The 15,995-nt window shown below is 44.0% G+C and overlaps 1 protein-coding gene across 1 annotated transcript in view; it reads left to right on the top strand.

Moving 5' to 3' along the window:
* LOC105555265 (chromosome unknown open reading frame, human C7orf72) overlaps window positions 1-15,500 on the top strand; it is a 66,714-nt gene extending 51,214 nt beyond the window's left edge. Inside the window, exons 8-10 of the mRNA XM_012002121.1 lie at window positions 7,074-7,181; window positions 14,650-14,913; window positions 14,997-15,500. Of these exons, the coding sequence (XP_011857511.1) occupies window positions 7,074-7,181; window positions 14,650-14,773 (232 nt within the window). The 3' untranslated portion in view covers window positions 14,774-14,913; window positions 14,997-15,500. The remainder of the gene's footprint in view (window positions 1-7,073; window positions 7,182-14,649; window positions 14,914-14,996) is intronic.
* Window positions 15,501-15,995: the final 495 nt, after the last annotated feature.

Below are 15,995 nucleotides of genomic sequence, written 5' to 3'. Positions count from 1 at the left end.
GTATCGCGTGTGCATGCATAGGTGGAGTGTATGTGTGTATGTAAGATTGAAATATGCACTAAATATTTTTCCATATTAAAATCTTTTTAATGGCTAGATGTATCCCACCAAGTCTATAACAAGTTTATGTAGCCCAAGCCCTGACTACTTTTCTTGTTGTAAAGAATATAGCAAAAGCAGCCTCTACATATATGTTGTACACTTATCCATGCATTCTTTTAGAACAAACCACTAAAAATGAAATTGTTGCCTGAGTTTTCTTGTTAAAATTATTTTCGAATTTGGTAGGCATGCGCAGTTATTAAATGACATTTAGAGTTCAGGAACTCGAAATATTAATGCGGTTTCTACGGTTTCTACTGCAGTTCCTAACTTATAACTTGAGACTAATTTAGGAAATAGAAAGAATCCAAAACAGTCACTGGGTTCAACAAAAATTATTGAAGTTCAGTATAGCTAAACAATTTTCTTTGTTTCTTCAACAAACATGTACTGTTAACTGGATCTGGGTAGTGTTCAGGAATTTTTTTTAACTGATACAAATTCATCCCCACTTATAATCTGTGTCAAGCAGAAAGTTAAGGTAAGACTGAGATAAGAATCCTGTTTAATCACGCCGGGCGCAGTGGCTCACACCTGTAATCCCAGCACTTTGGGAAGCCAAGGCGGGTGGATCACCTGAGGTCAGGAGTTGGAGATCAGCCTGGCCAACATGGTGAAACCCCATCTCTACAAAAAAACACAAAAATTTGCAAGGCTTGGTGCTGAGCATCTGTAATCTCAGCTGCTAGGGAGGCTGAGGCAGGAGAATCGCTTGAGCCTGGGAGACGAAGGTTGCAGTGAGCTAAGATAGCGCCACTGCACTCCAGCCTGGGTGACAGAGACCCTGTCTCAAAAAAAGAGAAAAAAGAATCCTGTTTTTCAAATCTGATGTTTTTATCCTCTTCAATATAAGATCCATATTCTTTGCAAGGGCTCAGTGAACAAGTCTGAAGAGAAGCGCAGTCCATTTTAGTAACCATTTTACAGTGCCATATACCTTCAGTGCTTTGCAGTCATGAGTCATCAGTACAAGGAACATGATAACTGAATGATCTGTAACGGCAGATCTGTGTCCTTTCCCAAGGATATGGAAAGAGGTGTTGGGGTGCTTTTTCTTTGGTAATGGACTCTATTGTAGATATATATATGTGTGTGTGTGTGTATGTGTGTGTGTATGTGTGTGTGTATGTGTGTGTATATATATCTTACATATATGGAAGAGAGCTCTGGGATCTAACATATATGCATCTCTCCCTTGTGTTTCCAAAGAATAAACAGGCTCAGCACAGGTGAGGTGCAGGCCCAGCTAATAGAGCAGCACAGCCCATGCCTTCTGACCCCAAACCCAGCACTTGCAGTCACCATTTGCTTGTTTTTCCAAACTAGGCAGCTGCCTCTGAGGTACCATCCTCCACTAAGTTATAATCTTTTATCTCAGGACGTTACAAGGTTTCACATTTACTGTGCTTTTTGACCTCAATGATATCTGAGGAAGCATTTGCAAATAAAGAGGAATTGTCCAACATGGACTCCCAGGCAGCCCCTGACAAATGTCTCCCATCCAAAAGGGGGCTTCCCTGTCAGCCACTGGACTGTGTTGCAGCTGAACAAAAAAAACCTTACCACAACCCAGGTTAAAGAATAACTCTATGAATAGTAGTTCCTTAGATCAGCCCAACACTTCTGCCTTTTCAGACTACTTTCACACACTCCCTCATTTGTTTTTCAAATAATGTGATGAGGCCAGAGGTGAAGGTGCAAGTTCTATCCCCATTTTGCAGATGAGGAGGCTGAGGCCAGAGGAAATGACATAAAGAGGCAAGGTCACTCATTTCATGAGTGGTAAAAAGTCCAGAGAACTGACCTCTTAATCCCCAGGGCAAGCTCTTGCCTTAACTCACATTAAACGTGGCTTCTGCCTTTGGCAAATAACGGGTTCTTGGAGCTCCAGCCTCAGCTATAATATAAAAGCTTTGAGTTATACTGTTTCTACAATTCCCTTCTAAATGGAAGAATTGAAGATCCCAAGAAAACAGGAGGAAAGACTATACCCACTAGATGAAGAGAATAATCAATAAACCTGTAATTCCTAAAATATATCTTGTGGCCATGACATCTTATGATATTCAGAAAAATGCAATCCAGTGACCAAAAGTCATTGCAAAATGATTCCAGTTTTACTTGCATTTGTCATTGAACAATAAAATCAGACAAAAGCCCAACTCACAATGGACTCCTGTCTTTTCCTCTCCAGCTGCATCCCCTTTACAGTTCTCCGTAGTCCTTCCCTTCTCCCAGCCCTCTAGGCTGACCCTCCCTAACGTCCAAGCCTGGACTTTACTAATCTTCCTCCCTCTCCCACTTTATGCTCCCCTTGCCCACCCTAACTCCCATCCATCTCCTGCTGCTCCTCTCACATGGGTCTGCACCTGCTGCACGCTGGACACTGTGCCAGGCCTTTACTTGTATCACATTGTCCCCAGCACCCTCCAAGGGAGTGCAGCTACCCTGACTGATGGCCAATTATAGGTGAGATGCCTGAGAAAACTTCAGTTGAGGTCTAAGTTCACACAGCTGGTCAGGGCAGCCCTGGAAATTAAATGTGTCTGTTTCACACTCCCCTCCCTTATGTCGTATCCACGGTCTTTGTCCACTTGGGATCTTTAAACATTTAAATGTGCATTTTTTAAATTAAAAATATTAGTGTGAAAGCTGTTGGGAGCTAAATCAGCTTGATATCTGCCTAGAACTGTACCTGATATAGAATGGCTCTAAATAAAAGACTGTCACATTGATTTGAACCTGCACTTACACCCCACCCCGTATAAATGCAGCCCACTGTGAGCTAACAAGGCTTTCCTGGCTGAGCTGGGAGTAATGCCAATGGCCTTTCCCATTCAGTTCAATCACACTGAGGTCCAGTTCTGCCACTTGCAAGCTTGGTTGGTGCTGGCCATGTTACTTAGACTTTCTCTTCCTCAGTTTCTCCATCTATAAAATGGGCATGATCATAGGACCTATGGCACAAGATTATTGTGTAGTCAACTTACATCAAGCATTTAAAAGGGTACCTGGAACATAGAACATACTCAATGACTATTAGTCATGTTTACAGTGTAGAGTGAGAATTTGTATGCATGCCTAAATTTTATGCACATATACACTACTATATTCTACATATAACATGGTTTTCTCCACATTTTTCCTGTCTCATATTTAACTTACATACCATCTGTACTCCCTTCTTCTGAGTTACTAAACTTCTTGATTTTCTTAAATTACTTAATTTCTATTTTATCATGCTTTGTTGAGAACCAATTCGTTGCAGACTTGGGCAATAATATGTATCAATTAGTGAACATTGATACATTTGATACAATTTGATACAATCCAAATGTATCAATTAGTGAACAAAATCCTGGTTTATTTGGAACTAGGGAGTACAAAATAAGGTGTTTAAAGGACTGGAAGCTGTGGAGCAAAGGTAAAAATGAAGACTTCTTATTTTTAAGTGGGTCTCTGCTTCTTTCTGCTTTCCTGAAATGGGGAGTGGAATTCTTTGAACATGCGACTAATCTGGAAATCCATTTCCCAGCTTGTATGTTTCAGTATCTTTAATAGCTTTGTTCCCTCCAACTGAAAAATAACATCTCCCATCAGCAGCAGTCTAAAGTGTCCCCCAGAGAGTATTCTCCTCTTAATATAAGGTCACCGTATTGCACTTAAGATGGCAAAATTCCCCTTGCTATGGCCATATGTGCCAGGGTTAAATGGAATAGATTTAGAAGTAGTGTGGGTGAGGACTTTCGTTTTCAAGTATTTGGCAGTTTATTATGCAAGTGAATTCATTCTCAAGCCTGAGCAGCTAATCAGTCTACCTTTCATGATATGTTATTATGAAATATGATGTAATCTAACAGCATTAAGACAATGTAACATATGATACCATTTAGCATCAATAACCTGCATGCCACAGAGGCACAGAGGCTGTGCAATGTTTTTTATCAAGCCCTTCATGTGATTGACAGATGGCCTGCGTCCATCCCTCTGACTTCTTAACTGCTCTGATGGGAGGATATGACTTTAGAGGCATTTTAATTCTGCAGGTGTTTTCAAAGGCAGTGGAAAAAACCTTTCACACAGATGGAGGGGATTTCCTTTGTAACATGCATGGAAGCTTTAATGAATGGTTGACAGAGAGACGCATGCATGAATAACTTTGCCTCATTCTGGGTTACCTCTCTAACTTACATCTGCACTTTTCCAGCAAAATTCCAAGAAATCCTGCAGGGTACTGCCTAGAATTCGGCAGCTTCAGTTCACTCACCTAGGTCCCTCCAGCAAGCTTGAAAGTGTGACTCTAAAACAGAGGTTCCTGAATTTAGCAGCACAGGAGAATCATCTGGAGAGCTGTCAAAAGTCCCAGTGCTCAGGCCACACCACTTACTAGTTACATTAAAATGTGGGGCTGGGCCAGGCACGGTGGCTCATACCTGTAATCCCAGCACTTTGGGAGGCCGAGGCGGGCGGATCACGAGGTTAGGAGTTCGAGACCAGCCTGACCAACATGGTGAAACCCCATCTCTACTAAAAATACAAAAATTAGCTGGGCATGGTGACACATGCCTATAACAGCAGCTAGTCAGGGGGCTGAGGCAGGAGAATCACTTGAATCTAGGAGGCGGAAGTTGCAGTGAGCCGAGATTGTGCTGCTGTCCTCTAACCCGGGCAACAGAGCAAGATTCCGTCTAAAAAAAAAAAAAAAAAAAAAATTGTGGGGGTGGGAGCCAGGCATTGGTACCTTTAAAGATGCCCCTGAGATATCAGTGTGCAGCACTATTGGAAACCTCTGTCTCAGCATCTTTTCAGCTGTCTGTACTGGATAAACTTTGCAATCTCCATGTGCATGGCCTTTATTTTGTAAATGTTTTATTTCTTTAAATTACTGTATTTCAGTTGAAATTAGTTTAGCATCTACTAAGTGCTAACAATTTGCTAGCTGCTTTCACATTCATTTAATTACTCTAATCCCCAGAGTGCCCCTAAGAAGTTAGTGTTGTTGTCTTCATGCTGCAGTTGACTGAGCTGAAGCTCAGAGAGCTTTCTTCACTGGAGTAAAACTTCACAGTTGGTTAAGGGGCAGAGTCAGACTTGCCACAGAAGCCTGCTTCTCGATGCAGTGAGCTTCCCCCAGTCTTTAGCTGCCTTACTTTCCTAGTCTCACAAAATCGGTTATTTTGTACTGTTTATTCTGCTGTTGCCATAGGTGTAATTTCCCTTCACTTTGTTAGTCTCTGGGTGTCCTTGATTATATCACCTGCAAGCCAGTAAGTCATCACCAACAGAGTCATAAATTACATAACTGGAAGAGAATTAGGAGATTTACTAGTGCAATTCCCTGCCTGATACGTATTTTCCCCCTAACATTTTGATATTTGCACATAATCAATTGCACCAAGAAATTGCAATGTGAATCCTTCTCATTGTTTCCACTTCTCCCTCACCCAAGCCCTTCTGGTTGGTATCACTACCTGGGGTCAGGCTGAGGCTAGCAGGCTCCAAAAGACTATGTCTAGTCCAGATCCCAGAGATGATATGGGGAACCGGGATCTGAATCTTCCTCCCAACCCTTAAGCACACATCCCTTTCACTAACCTCTCTTCTGCCTGCCTTGTCACCTGATACTTTCACAGCAACTCCTATAAGTTCCAAATTTTGAAAATTACTCCTAAGATAAGTGGTTCCTGGAGAAGGCTTTGTTTGGCTTACTGGTCGTGTGGGAAGGTCGTGGATATAACCAAGACAGCCACTGAAGAACCATTCCTCCACCACCCACAGAGGTTTGCTTGTTGCTACTGTGTTGCATTTTGTCTGGGCGCCAATTTGAATAGGGAACCATGCCACAGGGATGTCCTGCTCTCAGAGAAAGGCCCAAGGATGGCAAGTGAAAGCCACTGAGATGAGTGAAATGTGCAAGCTGCCCACTGGCCCTTTCCTCACTGGGGGCAAGTTCATGATGGTGGCCTTTCTCGTTCCTTCCTGAAGCCAGCACAGTGAGCTGAGGCCAAGGCCTTGATACGACTCTGCAAAGATGGTAGGCTGTTACACAGAGCCTCATGATCTGCAAATGGTGTGTTCCTGGACTTTGAAATACAATTTAAATCTTATTTTCCTCAACTCCTTGCAGCACACAGGACGGAGCTTCACGCTGGGCCTGTCCCATAAGCCTTACCCACCTCCTAGGAAATAATCTGTGTAAACCACCTTGTGTGCTATCATGGCAAGAATATTCGTTATTCTTCACATTCCTTCCTCTGAACTACCTACTTAAACCTTTCCCTTGAATACTCGTTTGCCCTTTCTGGAGAGAGAGAGCTTTTACACATACTGAAGATGGCTTCTTCACGCTTGTGTTTTCCTTTTATCTCCCACTGTCCCTGGTGGAGAAAAGAAGAGGGAAGCAGAAGAGTCAGTGGAGTTCAACGAAACAGACTGTTGTAGAATTAATGCTGGGGTACATTTGTTTCCAATGGGTAATTTTAGGAAATCATCTGAAATTTGTAGTACAGTACATTAATGGTGATAAGAAAGATATTTGATAAAAGTAACAATGTTGTAAATGTAAGTGTGCATATTCATTAATATTAGAGTCTGCATTACAGAAATATATATGGGATATAGGTCTGCTGCTCTGTGAAGACCTGATATCTTCCTTCATTATGAAACAGAGTCAGCAGTGAGTCATGTTTATCAAAGACATGGAAATTTAAAATATTAGGAAAATGTGAACTTGAAATACATTTTATTGACTCCAGCGTAGGGCTGTTATCTAAGTACCTGTGCCTGAGCATGCCCCAGGCCTGCACTGTTTCCTTTTTGGACAGCCCAAGTTCCACACCTTATACAGGAAAAAAAAAATTAGACTGCATCTTTCTTTATATTTTTCATATTTGGGTGCTAGTTACCATGACAATTTCACGAATCATCATTTTAATTTCCTCTCTTCCTCCTCTCTTAACTCTTCACTTTAGTGCTGCAAATATTCCAGGATATACCGGCAAGGTTCATTTCACAGCCACCCACCCAGTAAATTCTAATATTCCATCAACAACCCCATCACCAGATTCAGAACTGCACCGGTAAGTATGAAGCCTCTTACTCAATTTGCTCAGATGCATTAGGAGGGGAAATCCTAATTATGTTTATTCCATTAAAGAACAATTAAATAGTAAAAGCAAATTTACATTGTTTTTAAAAATGTGGCATCAAGTCTGAAACAGAAAAAAGATAATTTTCCATTTTCCTACTGAGGGGAACTTTATTAAGCCTTGTATGTGTTTCCTTTTTGAATCTTACCCAAAATTACACTGAAAACCAGGTGTAGATTAATGTTATTATGAATGTAGCCAAAAGGGGCATATGAAGGTATTTCAGGCACTTTAGAGGAATGGCATCTTTGCTTCTTAGACTCACAGCTGTGCACACACATTACCTTTCTGCATGACCATCAGAAGACACATGGGACATACATCAGATAGTTACTTCTTGTAACAGTCACCTTATTTTTTAGAAAAGACAAAATTCTGTTGAAAGTCACATGTATTTTTAAACCTGCATTTTGCAGACTGAAAGCAGGAGAGGTGGCCAGGCATGGTGGCTCATCACGCCTGTAATCCCAGCACTTTGGGAGGCTGAGGTGAGCAGATCACTTGAGTTCAGGAGTTCGAGACCAGCCTGACTAACATTGTGAAATCTTGTCTCTACTAAAAATACAAAAATTAGCCAGGTGTGGTGGTGGGCACCTGTAATTCCAGTTATTTCGGAGGCTGAGGCAGGAGAATCACTTGAACCCAGGAGGTGGCAGTTGCTGTCAGCCAAGAGTGCCACTGCACTTGCACTTCAGCCTGGGCAACAGAGTGAGACTCCATCTCAAAAAAAAAAAAAAAAAAATCCCAGAAAACAGGAGATGTTAGATGCAAGGTTACTGAAGATTCCTTTGTTTGAAGCTATTAGTGAGAAGGAGCACATCGTTACTCATTTATTATAACTCAAATTTGAAAGCACCTGATGGAATTCCTGGCATTGCAAATGGTTTGGAAAATGCAAACACAGTCTGAATGATGTCTAGTGGCTGGCCCAGTGCGGATGAATATGCTAGCACAGTCGGAAGGCAGACTAGAGGGATGGCAGTTCTCCTCCAAAAGGAGAGCTTGTTCTCCTAGGTCACATTCTTTTGGTAGAGGAGTCATTTGTTTATCACACATTTTATTTATTTATTTATTTATTTATTTATTTATTTATTTATTTATTTATTTGAGACCGAGTACTCTGTAGCTCAGGCTGGAGTGCAGTGGTGCTATCTCAGTTCACTACAACCTCTGTCTCCTGGGCTCAAGAGATTCTCAGGTCTCAGTCTCCCGAGTAGCTGGAATTACAGGCATGCACTACCACGCCCAGCTAATTGTTGTATTTTTGGTAGAGACAGGGTTTTCCCATGTTGGCCAGGCTGGTTTCGAATTCCTGACCTCAAGTGATGCGCCCACCTCAGCCTCCCAAAGTGCTGGGATTACAGGCATGAGCCACTGTGCCTGGCCTTATCAAATATTTATTGAGCATCAATTCTGGGCCAGGTACTGTTCAAGACACTGAAGATACAGGGATGAACAGACAAGGTCCCGGCTTTCAGGAGCTTATTTTCTGGTACAAAAGGTAGTAAAGAAGCACACGAGTAACTGAAGAAATGTGAAGAAATGAAATAATAACCTTAGCTAGTGAAATGAAGAAGAAAGACTGATGTAGGAGAGAGTTCCTCAGAAGGGGCTTATTGAGCTTGCTGGTCAGGGAGAGCTTTCTGAGGAGGTGACTGTCAGGCCATGGGTACTAAGCCCGAGCTCCTGCTCTGATCAGCTGCTTAAACTTTCAGAAAGGCAATGGTTGTGTATGGGAGCAGCTGCCATGCATGGGCCTCTTGGGCTGTGGCTCTTGGTCCACCTAGCTGCTCATCCTCTCATTCATTCACCCATTTGCTGGTGGATTCACATGACCTTTTATTGAGTCAATGCATGTTTACTGTGCTCCAATAAATCACAAGAACTGCTTGCAAGGAGCTCACCATCTCGCAATGAGAAATAAACAATTGCAGCAGAGGATGATGAAAAATGTCTTAACACTAATAATCACTTCTGTTAGCTGAGTGCTTTGTAGGTACTAACTCATGTCACGGTCCCAGGAATCCTGTGAGGAAGGGAATGTTACTATCCCCATTTTACAGATAAGGAAACTGAGGCACACACAAGCTGCCTGCAGCTCTGGGAGGGGGCACTAAAGAAGACTTCACAGAGGAGTGGCTCATGCAGTGACTTGAAGGAGTGGGGCTTGGTCCTAGGTAATTGAGGGCAGCAAGCATTCCTCATGGCACAGTAAAGGCACCATAGGGGGCAACTCTCAGGCCCCGACTAGCCCATTGTAGGCCACCGTGTGTAGACAATTCTACGCATCCCACAAGCCCTGTGTGCGTGGCCTTTTCTAAGGTGCCTGCCAACAGGAGGCTTTATCAACGCCTCTCACTTTCTGGATTGGTAATTGTCTAGCATCTCTCCAGGCCATCTGATGAGAAACATTTTAAAAGGAGGTCAATGGCTTTCTAGGCTAATAACTTGCATTTGGTTTTTTCTTAAGGCACATTTTTCCCAGTCTCAATATTTACCTGTATTTAAAAAGATAAATTCTGTCGTGTATATCATCCTAACAACATGATATTACGATGAGATAGGGTATATAGTAAAATGGTTACTATAGTGAACATATCTGTCATCTTCATAGTTACCCATTTTCCCCTTCCCCTTGTGGTCAGAGCAGCTATAATCTACTCAGTTAGCAAAAATCCTGAATACGATACACTATGACTCTCTATAGTCCTCATGATGGATCTTATGTCTCATGCTTGTTCCTCCTGCGTGTCTGCTACTTGGCATCCTTTGACCTACCTCTCCTTTTGCCTCACCCTCCACCGAATCCCTCATAACCACTGTTCTATTCACTATCTCTGTATATTTCACTTTTTATTTCTTTTTTAGATTTCACAAATAAGTGAGACTGTGCAACATGTTTCTTTCTGTGTCTATTAGCAAAATGACTTCTAGGTCCATCCGTGTAGTGCAAATGGCAGGATCTCCTCCTTTTTAAGGCTGAATAATATTCCACTTTCTTCATTCATTCATCTGTCAACAGACACCTAGGTTGTGTCCATATCTTGGCTATTGTGAATATGATGCAATGAACACAGGAGTGCAGATATCTTTATGAGGTGGTAATTTCACTTCCTTTGAGTATATCTCCAGAGAAGGAATACGTTATTTTTATGTTTAATTTCGTTGGGAAACTCCATACTGTTTCCATAATGGCTGCACCAACTACATTCCCATCAACAGTCTATCATTTCTCTACACTCCCATCAACACTTATTATCTCTTGTCTTTTTGATGGCAGCCATTCTAATCGGTGTGAGGTGATATCTCACTGTGGTTTGTATTTCCCTGAGGAGCAATGTTAAGCACTCTTTCATATACCGGCTCACCATTTTTGTTATCTTTGGAGACATGTCTGTTCACGTCCTTTGCCCATTTTTTAAATTGGGTTTTAAATTGTTTTAAATTGGGTTATGTGTATTGAGTTGTATGAGTTCTTTATACATTTTGGATATTAACCCCTTATCAAATATATGGTTCCCAAATATTTTCTCCCAGTATGTAGGCTGCTTTTTCATCTTGCTGATTGTTTCCCTTGCTGCACAGAAATGTGTTAATCTGACATAGTCATATTTACTTATTTTTGTTTTTGCAGCCCAAGCTTTGGGTGTGATACACAAGAAATCATTGCCAAGGCCAATGTCAAGACGTATTTTGAAATGTTACAAATCCATTTCCAAAGGCAAAGCTGGTAGACATTTAGACAAGCAATATATATTTACTTCATGTGAGGGACATAAAACAATGTCAAAATTAAATACATCCTTATATTGATCATTTAGACTCACTGTCCAAAGAGAGCTAGGATGAAACCTTGTGGCTGGTTCATGATTTAGGAGGGATCCGATCCAGAGATTCTTTGTCAGTGCAGATATAAACACTGCTAATCCCTTTTCTTTTTTTCTTAACAATCCATCTTCTCACCCCCAAATCTCAGACCCCACCCAGATCTCTTATTGTTCTAACACATCTACACAACGCATAATCAAGCCATCCAATGTGTGATAAAAGGTTCCTATTATCTTTCAGATAAATCTCTATTTCTAAATGAAAAACTGTCCCTTACTGTTACTCCCAGAGAATATAACTTGTATCTTTCAGCCAGACTTTCACATTCAGATTCAGGCCCATAGCTGACTCTTGGGGGTCCTCGCAATCCCTCTCAATACACACATACTGCACATATGGCTGCCATCCATGGCCCTCAATATACACACATACTGCACATACAGCTGTCATCCATGGTCCGAATGGGAACCCAGCGCCCTCTGAGGCAGCGTCTCTGGGATTCTCATTCTTAGGGTGCAGATAACACGCTAGAGAAAGTGACACTAACCAAAGTGTCACCCACAACTAAGTGATGGCTTGTGCTGGGCCCAGGTGTCAAGGCCTGCACCTTTGCCTTCTGCCCTAACAGCAGCTCCTGGCAAGTGGTGGCTTTTTCTGGCATGAAAAAGCACAGTGCAGAGGGGCAGAAGGGAATTAAAACGTGTAAAAACTCACCGTGCTTTCATAAGGACAGTGCCCTCTAGCAGGAAGGCCTGGCCCTTGTGGTCAGAAAATTGGGCCTTCCAGGCTCTTCACATCAAGAAGTATCACTCTGATTTTATTTAACACAATAATTTATTTTTCTAAAACTTTCCAGTGAAAGTATGAGCCTTGATCTCTCTCTGATGAGTGTCATGAGAACGTAGTGAGCTAACTTCCTTCTGACTGTTTCTGCTTGATCTGATGCATTTTTTCCTGTTATTTCTAAGAAGTCGTCTTCACACGGGCATCCCCTGGGAACTCCTGAATATTAGCTGCTACTGTACTCTCACTGCTCCTCTGCAATGGGTTCCTCGCTTATTCAGAACTAATGCCATTCCTGTGGTGGCTGTCTTCAAACCTCTCTGTGCCACAGGAGCTTCCAGTCCTTTCCCCACACCCCTCTCAGCTGGCCTTGCCTCCTGCTTGCTGGGGCACCCAACGTGACCCTTTCATTTTCCCTGCTAGTGTCCCCTCTTCCTCTCCACATGCCAGGCTCTATTTCCATCACTGCTGTCTCCCTTTTCCCCCAGGAAGACATGCTCTTACTTTTCTAAAATATTGATCATTATTTCTGAGCTCTGAGTCCTGTGTTCCCATCAGTCCTGCTTCCTCCCTTCTGCCCCGCTGTGCTGGCCTCTCCCAGCTGGCCAGTTGTTTATGAAGAACCCCAGCAAAGTCTCCTGTGGCTTCCCTGTGAGCTGCCACCCTGTTCTCCCCTCTTGTTCCTTTCACCTCTAAACTTCTTGAAAAAGCAAACAGCTAATCTCCCAGGCCTCCTGCCTTCACTTCCTTCCTGCCCACTCTCTCCTGAACCTGAACCTCCTGGCTCTGGATTCTGACACCAGCAGTCAAGTGACATGCTCCTGCCTGCCAGGCTGTACACTGGAAGGGGGACAAGAGAGAGGCCATTGAATCTTCTTGATGCAGAGACAAGGAACAGTGCATTTGGCTGGATCTCTGTAATTGAGAAAATTGTACTGGTGGTTTGGAGGTTTTAAGTTGTTTGGGCCTCAAATGTTGATACAAAGGGGTCCGTGGCCATATACTCCCACACCATATTTGGAGCAAAGTACATAGGGCCCCCACAGTGCCTCAGGATGAATATTGGGATGGAATGTAAACTGAGAGGAAGGGACAGTTGAAAGAGATTTGAAGTGAGGAGATGGGGTGTATTGGAGGTGGAGAAGAAGCGATGTGACCAATCTCCAAAGTCATGAGCAAGGGGAACACAGGCACAAATGATTTTTCTAGCTCCCTTTTTCCAGGACAGTCCAGTGTTTCTTGCCCACACCTTCCCACCAGAATGTAACCTTCACAGAAACTTGCCTTCCCACCTCTGCAGCCATTTCTCACAACATATAATATATATATGTGTGTGTGTATGTGTGTGTATTTATATATATAAAGCAAAATACAATATTAGTTCAAGGTGATCATAGCATAAAACAAAGCTATTTTTGACGGAGTCGCTATATAGAGGGTTAATTTTAATTATTTTTAATTTTTTAATCTCCCATGCCAGCATTGTAACTCACTGCTAATACAAGCACTGCATTGCGTGTGTGATTCAAATAGCAGCAAATTCACAGCAAAATTACTTCAGGCCATGGGCTTGTGGGGTTGCTCATAATAGCTGGCCCAACTCCTGTGATACTGGGACAGCCACCTCCAGACAGAATAGGGAGTTTGGGAATGCCAGTAACCCAAGGGGATAAAACATCACTTGCAAAGCATTCCACATTTTCAAAGCTTTTTTAAACAAAATTATTTTAGTTATCACACCAAACTTGATAGGGCAAATTTGTTCCTACTGGGTATACAAGCAAAGTAAAATGAAGCCCAGTCATGAGCCTCCTGTGGGAACAGGCAGCTTAAATGCTCTGGCAGAGCCAGTAAAGTCCTGTACACCAGGCCTTGCTCACCCTTCAACAGCAGCCTCTGCGGGAGGCCCAGGCCCCTCCCACCCATGTCTTTTCCTGGTCTCTGGGTGACCCAGCCATGTCTTCTCCTGGCCTCTGGGTGAGGCCTGAATTCCTGCCACCCATGTCTTCTCCCAGCCTCTGGGTGTGGCCCAGGTCCCCCAACCCATGTCTTCTCCAGGTCTCTGGGTGACCCACCCATGTCTTCTCTTGGCCTCTGGGTGAGGCCCGGGCCCCTCCCACCCATGTCTTCTCCTGGCCTCTGAGTGACCCAGCCATGTCTTCTCTTGGGGCCTCTGGGTGAGGCCCTGGCCCACTCCACCCATGCTTCCTCTTGGCCACTGAGTGAGGCAGGGGTGTCTTCTCTTGGGGCCTCTGGGTGAGGCCCTGGCCCACTCCACCCATGCTTCCTCTTGGCCACTGGGTGAGGCCCGGGTTCCCCACTCCCATGTCACTCATGTCTTCTCCAGGCCTCTGAGTGACGCAAGTATGTTCCCTCTTACCCTCTGAGCGAGGTCTGCCCGCCCCATGTCTTGTCCTGGCTTCCCTGTGCCTTGTCTGTCCACCTCTCACTCCTCTTCGGAGGACGCTCCTTTTAATTCCCACGGCCGCCCAGCCCGGAGAGCTCTCGCCTGCGTGCCCTGGGCCCTCCCCAGACACGATGCGGTCGGGTTCCTTGGGTGGCTTTCTGCAGATCACCCCCATTCCTAGCACCCACCATAACTCTGCGCAGCGCAGAGGTGCAGTCCCTGAAGCCGAGAGCTCCCCAGCAGGAGTCATCCTCGCTCCCTGCCTGCAGTGCGCGCTCTCTTCCCCTTCCCGCACATTGGTATCATTTGTTGGATGAGGTTGTATGTTTTTATATGTCTTTTATGTCTCATTTTCCTCCTTTTCTCCCCATGCTGCCTCAGCGTCTTACAGAAAGAAATGGCAGTTGACCTCTTCCGTCACCAGGCTCCCCTGTCTCGACTGGTCACAACTGTAAAACCCTACAACCCCTTCAACAAGAAGGACAAAGAAACCATAGACTACTAAAGGAGGCTGCCCGGCGCGGGCTGTCCAGGCTTCTGCCTGGGGAAGCCCTGTGCGGAGGTGGGAAATAAAGGCGACTTCTCCAGGCTGCGCAGTGTGGTGGGGTCCGTGCTATTCTCCGCTGGCCTGCGCATCCCTGCCCAGCCCCGCCTCTCTCCTCCGGTAGGCAGCGCATCCCTGCCCAGCCCCGCCTCTCTCCTCCGGTAGGCAGCGCATCCCTGCCCAGCCCCGCCTCTCTCCTCCGGTAGGCAGCGCTCAGCTGGACCCGGGGCGCCGGCCAGCCGCGGCTCAGTCTCCGAAGCCGCCGGCAGCAGGGGAACAGGGACTGTATTGCAGAAGATTCCTCTTTACGGTTGGATTATTGGGTCTAACTAGAGGTTTCACATCGGACCACTTCAGTGCAGGGATTCTACAGCAGAAAGCAGACCATAGATTTTAGAATCTCAAAGTCAAACATCCATATGCTGTCAGTGGGAACACTGAGCTGAGAAAGTGCGTTCTTCTTTTCTCGCAGGGGACATCACACAAGGGGACAACATCTACCCTCTCTTGGCCTGCTCCAGTGTTTCCTTCAGAGAGAAGCGTTCCCCAGGCCCCATGAGGGTCCTGAGGTCTAAGTCAGGACCACTTTGGGTTAGAGTGTGGCCTGACCCGGCCTTGACCAAAGAGAGCACCAGCTCGCAGAGTCTCTCAGGGGTGCATGTGGGCTGAGGGGGAGCCCTCTGGTCTTCGGAATATACACCTAAAGTATATTTACATAGTATTTGCATATACACATACACATACACAAAGCCTGTTGGAGTTTACAAAGTACTTTTGTAAACCTTAGCTCATTTGATCCTGCAACCTCGTAATAAATTCTTGTAGCAGGCATTTTACAAATATCTTGCATTTTATGAATAAAATAGACTAAGGCCAAGAAAAGTGAAGTATTTAAGGTCACACAACTAGTAATTAGTAGAGTTATAACTAGAACCGAGATTTTCTAAATTTAAATATTATATCTCTCCTACCCTTCCATTTTTTCAGCAGATTGGATAACCTTCAATGAATTATAAAAACAAAGAAACAGAAAAAAAACCCTCCCTGTGTTTCTAGACTTTTCTGAAGTGTCTCAGGGTTTCTATCTGACTTCTTCTAAGAAATTCAGATCAAGATAGTCATACCTCAGAACTCCAAGTAAATGTGTAAATGCTTTCGGGGGTAGTTTGTTCTTGATTTTCCC

Source organism: Mandrillus leucophaeus, unplaced genomic scaffold (genome assembly GCF_000951045.1).
Source record: "Mandrillus leucophaeus isolate KB7577 unplaced genomic scaffold, Mleu.le_1.0 Scaffold678, whole genome shotgun sequence".
NCBI lineage: Eukaryota > Metazoa > Chordata > Mammalia > Primates > Cercopithecidae > Mandrillus > Mandrillus leucophaeus.
The sequence above is the reverse complement of the archived record's forward strand: the minus strand, read 5'-3'. Positions and strand labels throughout refer to the sequence as shown.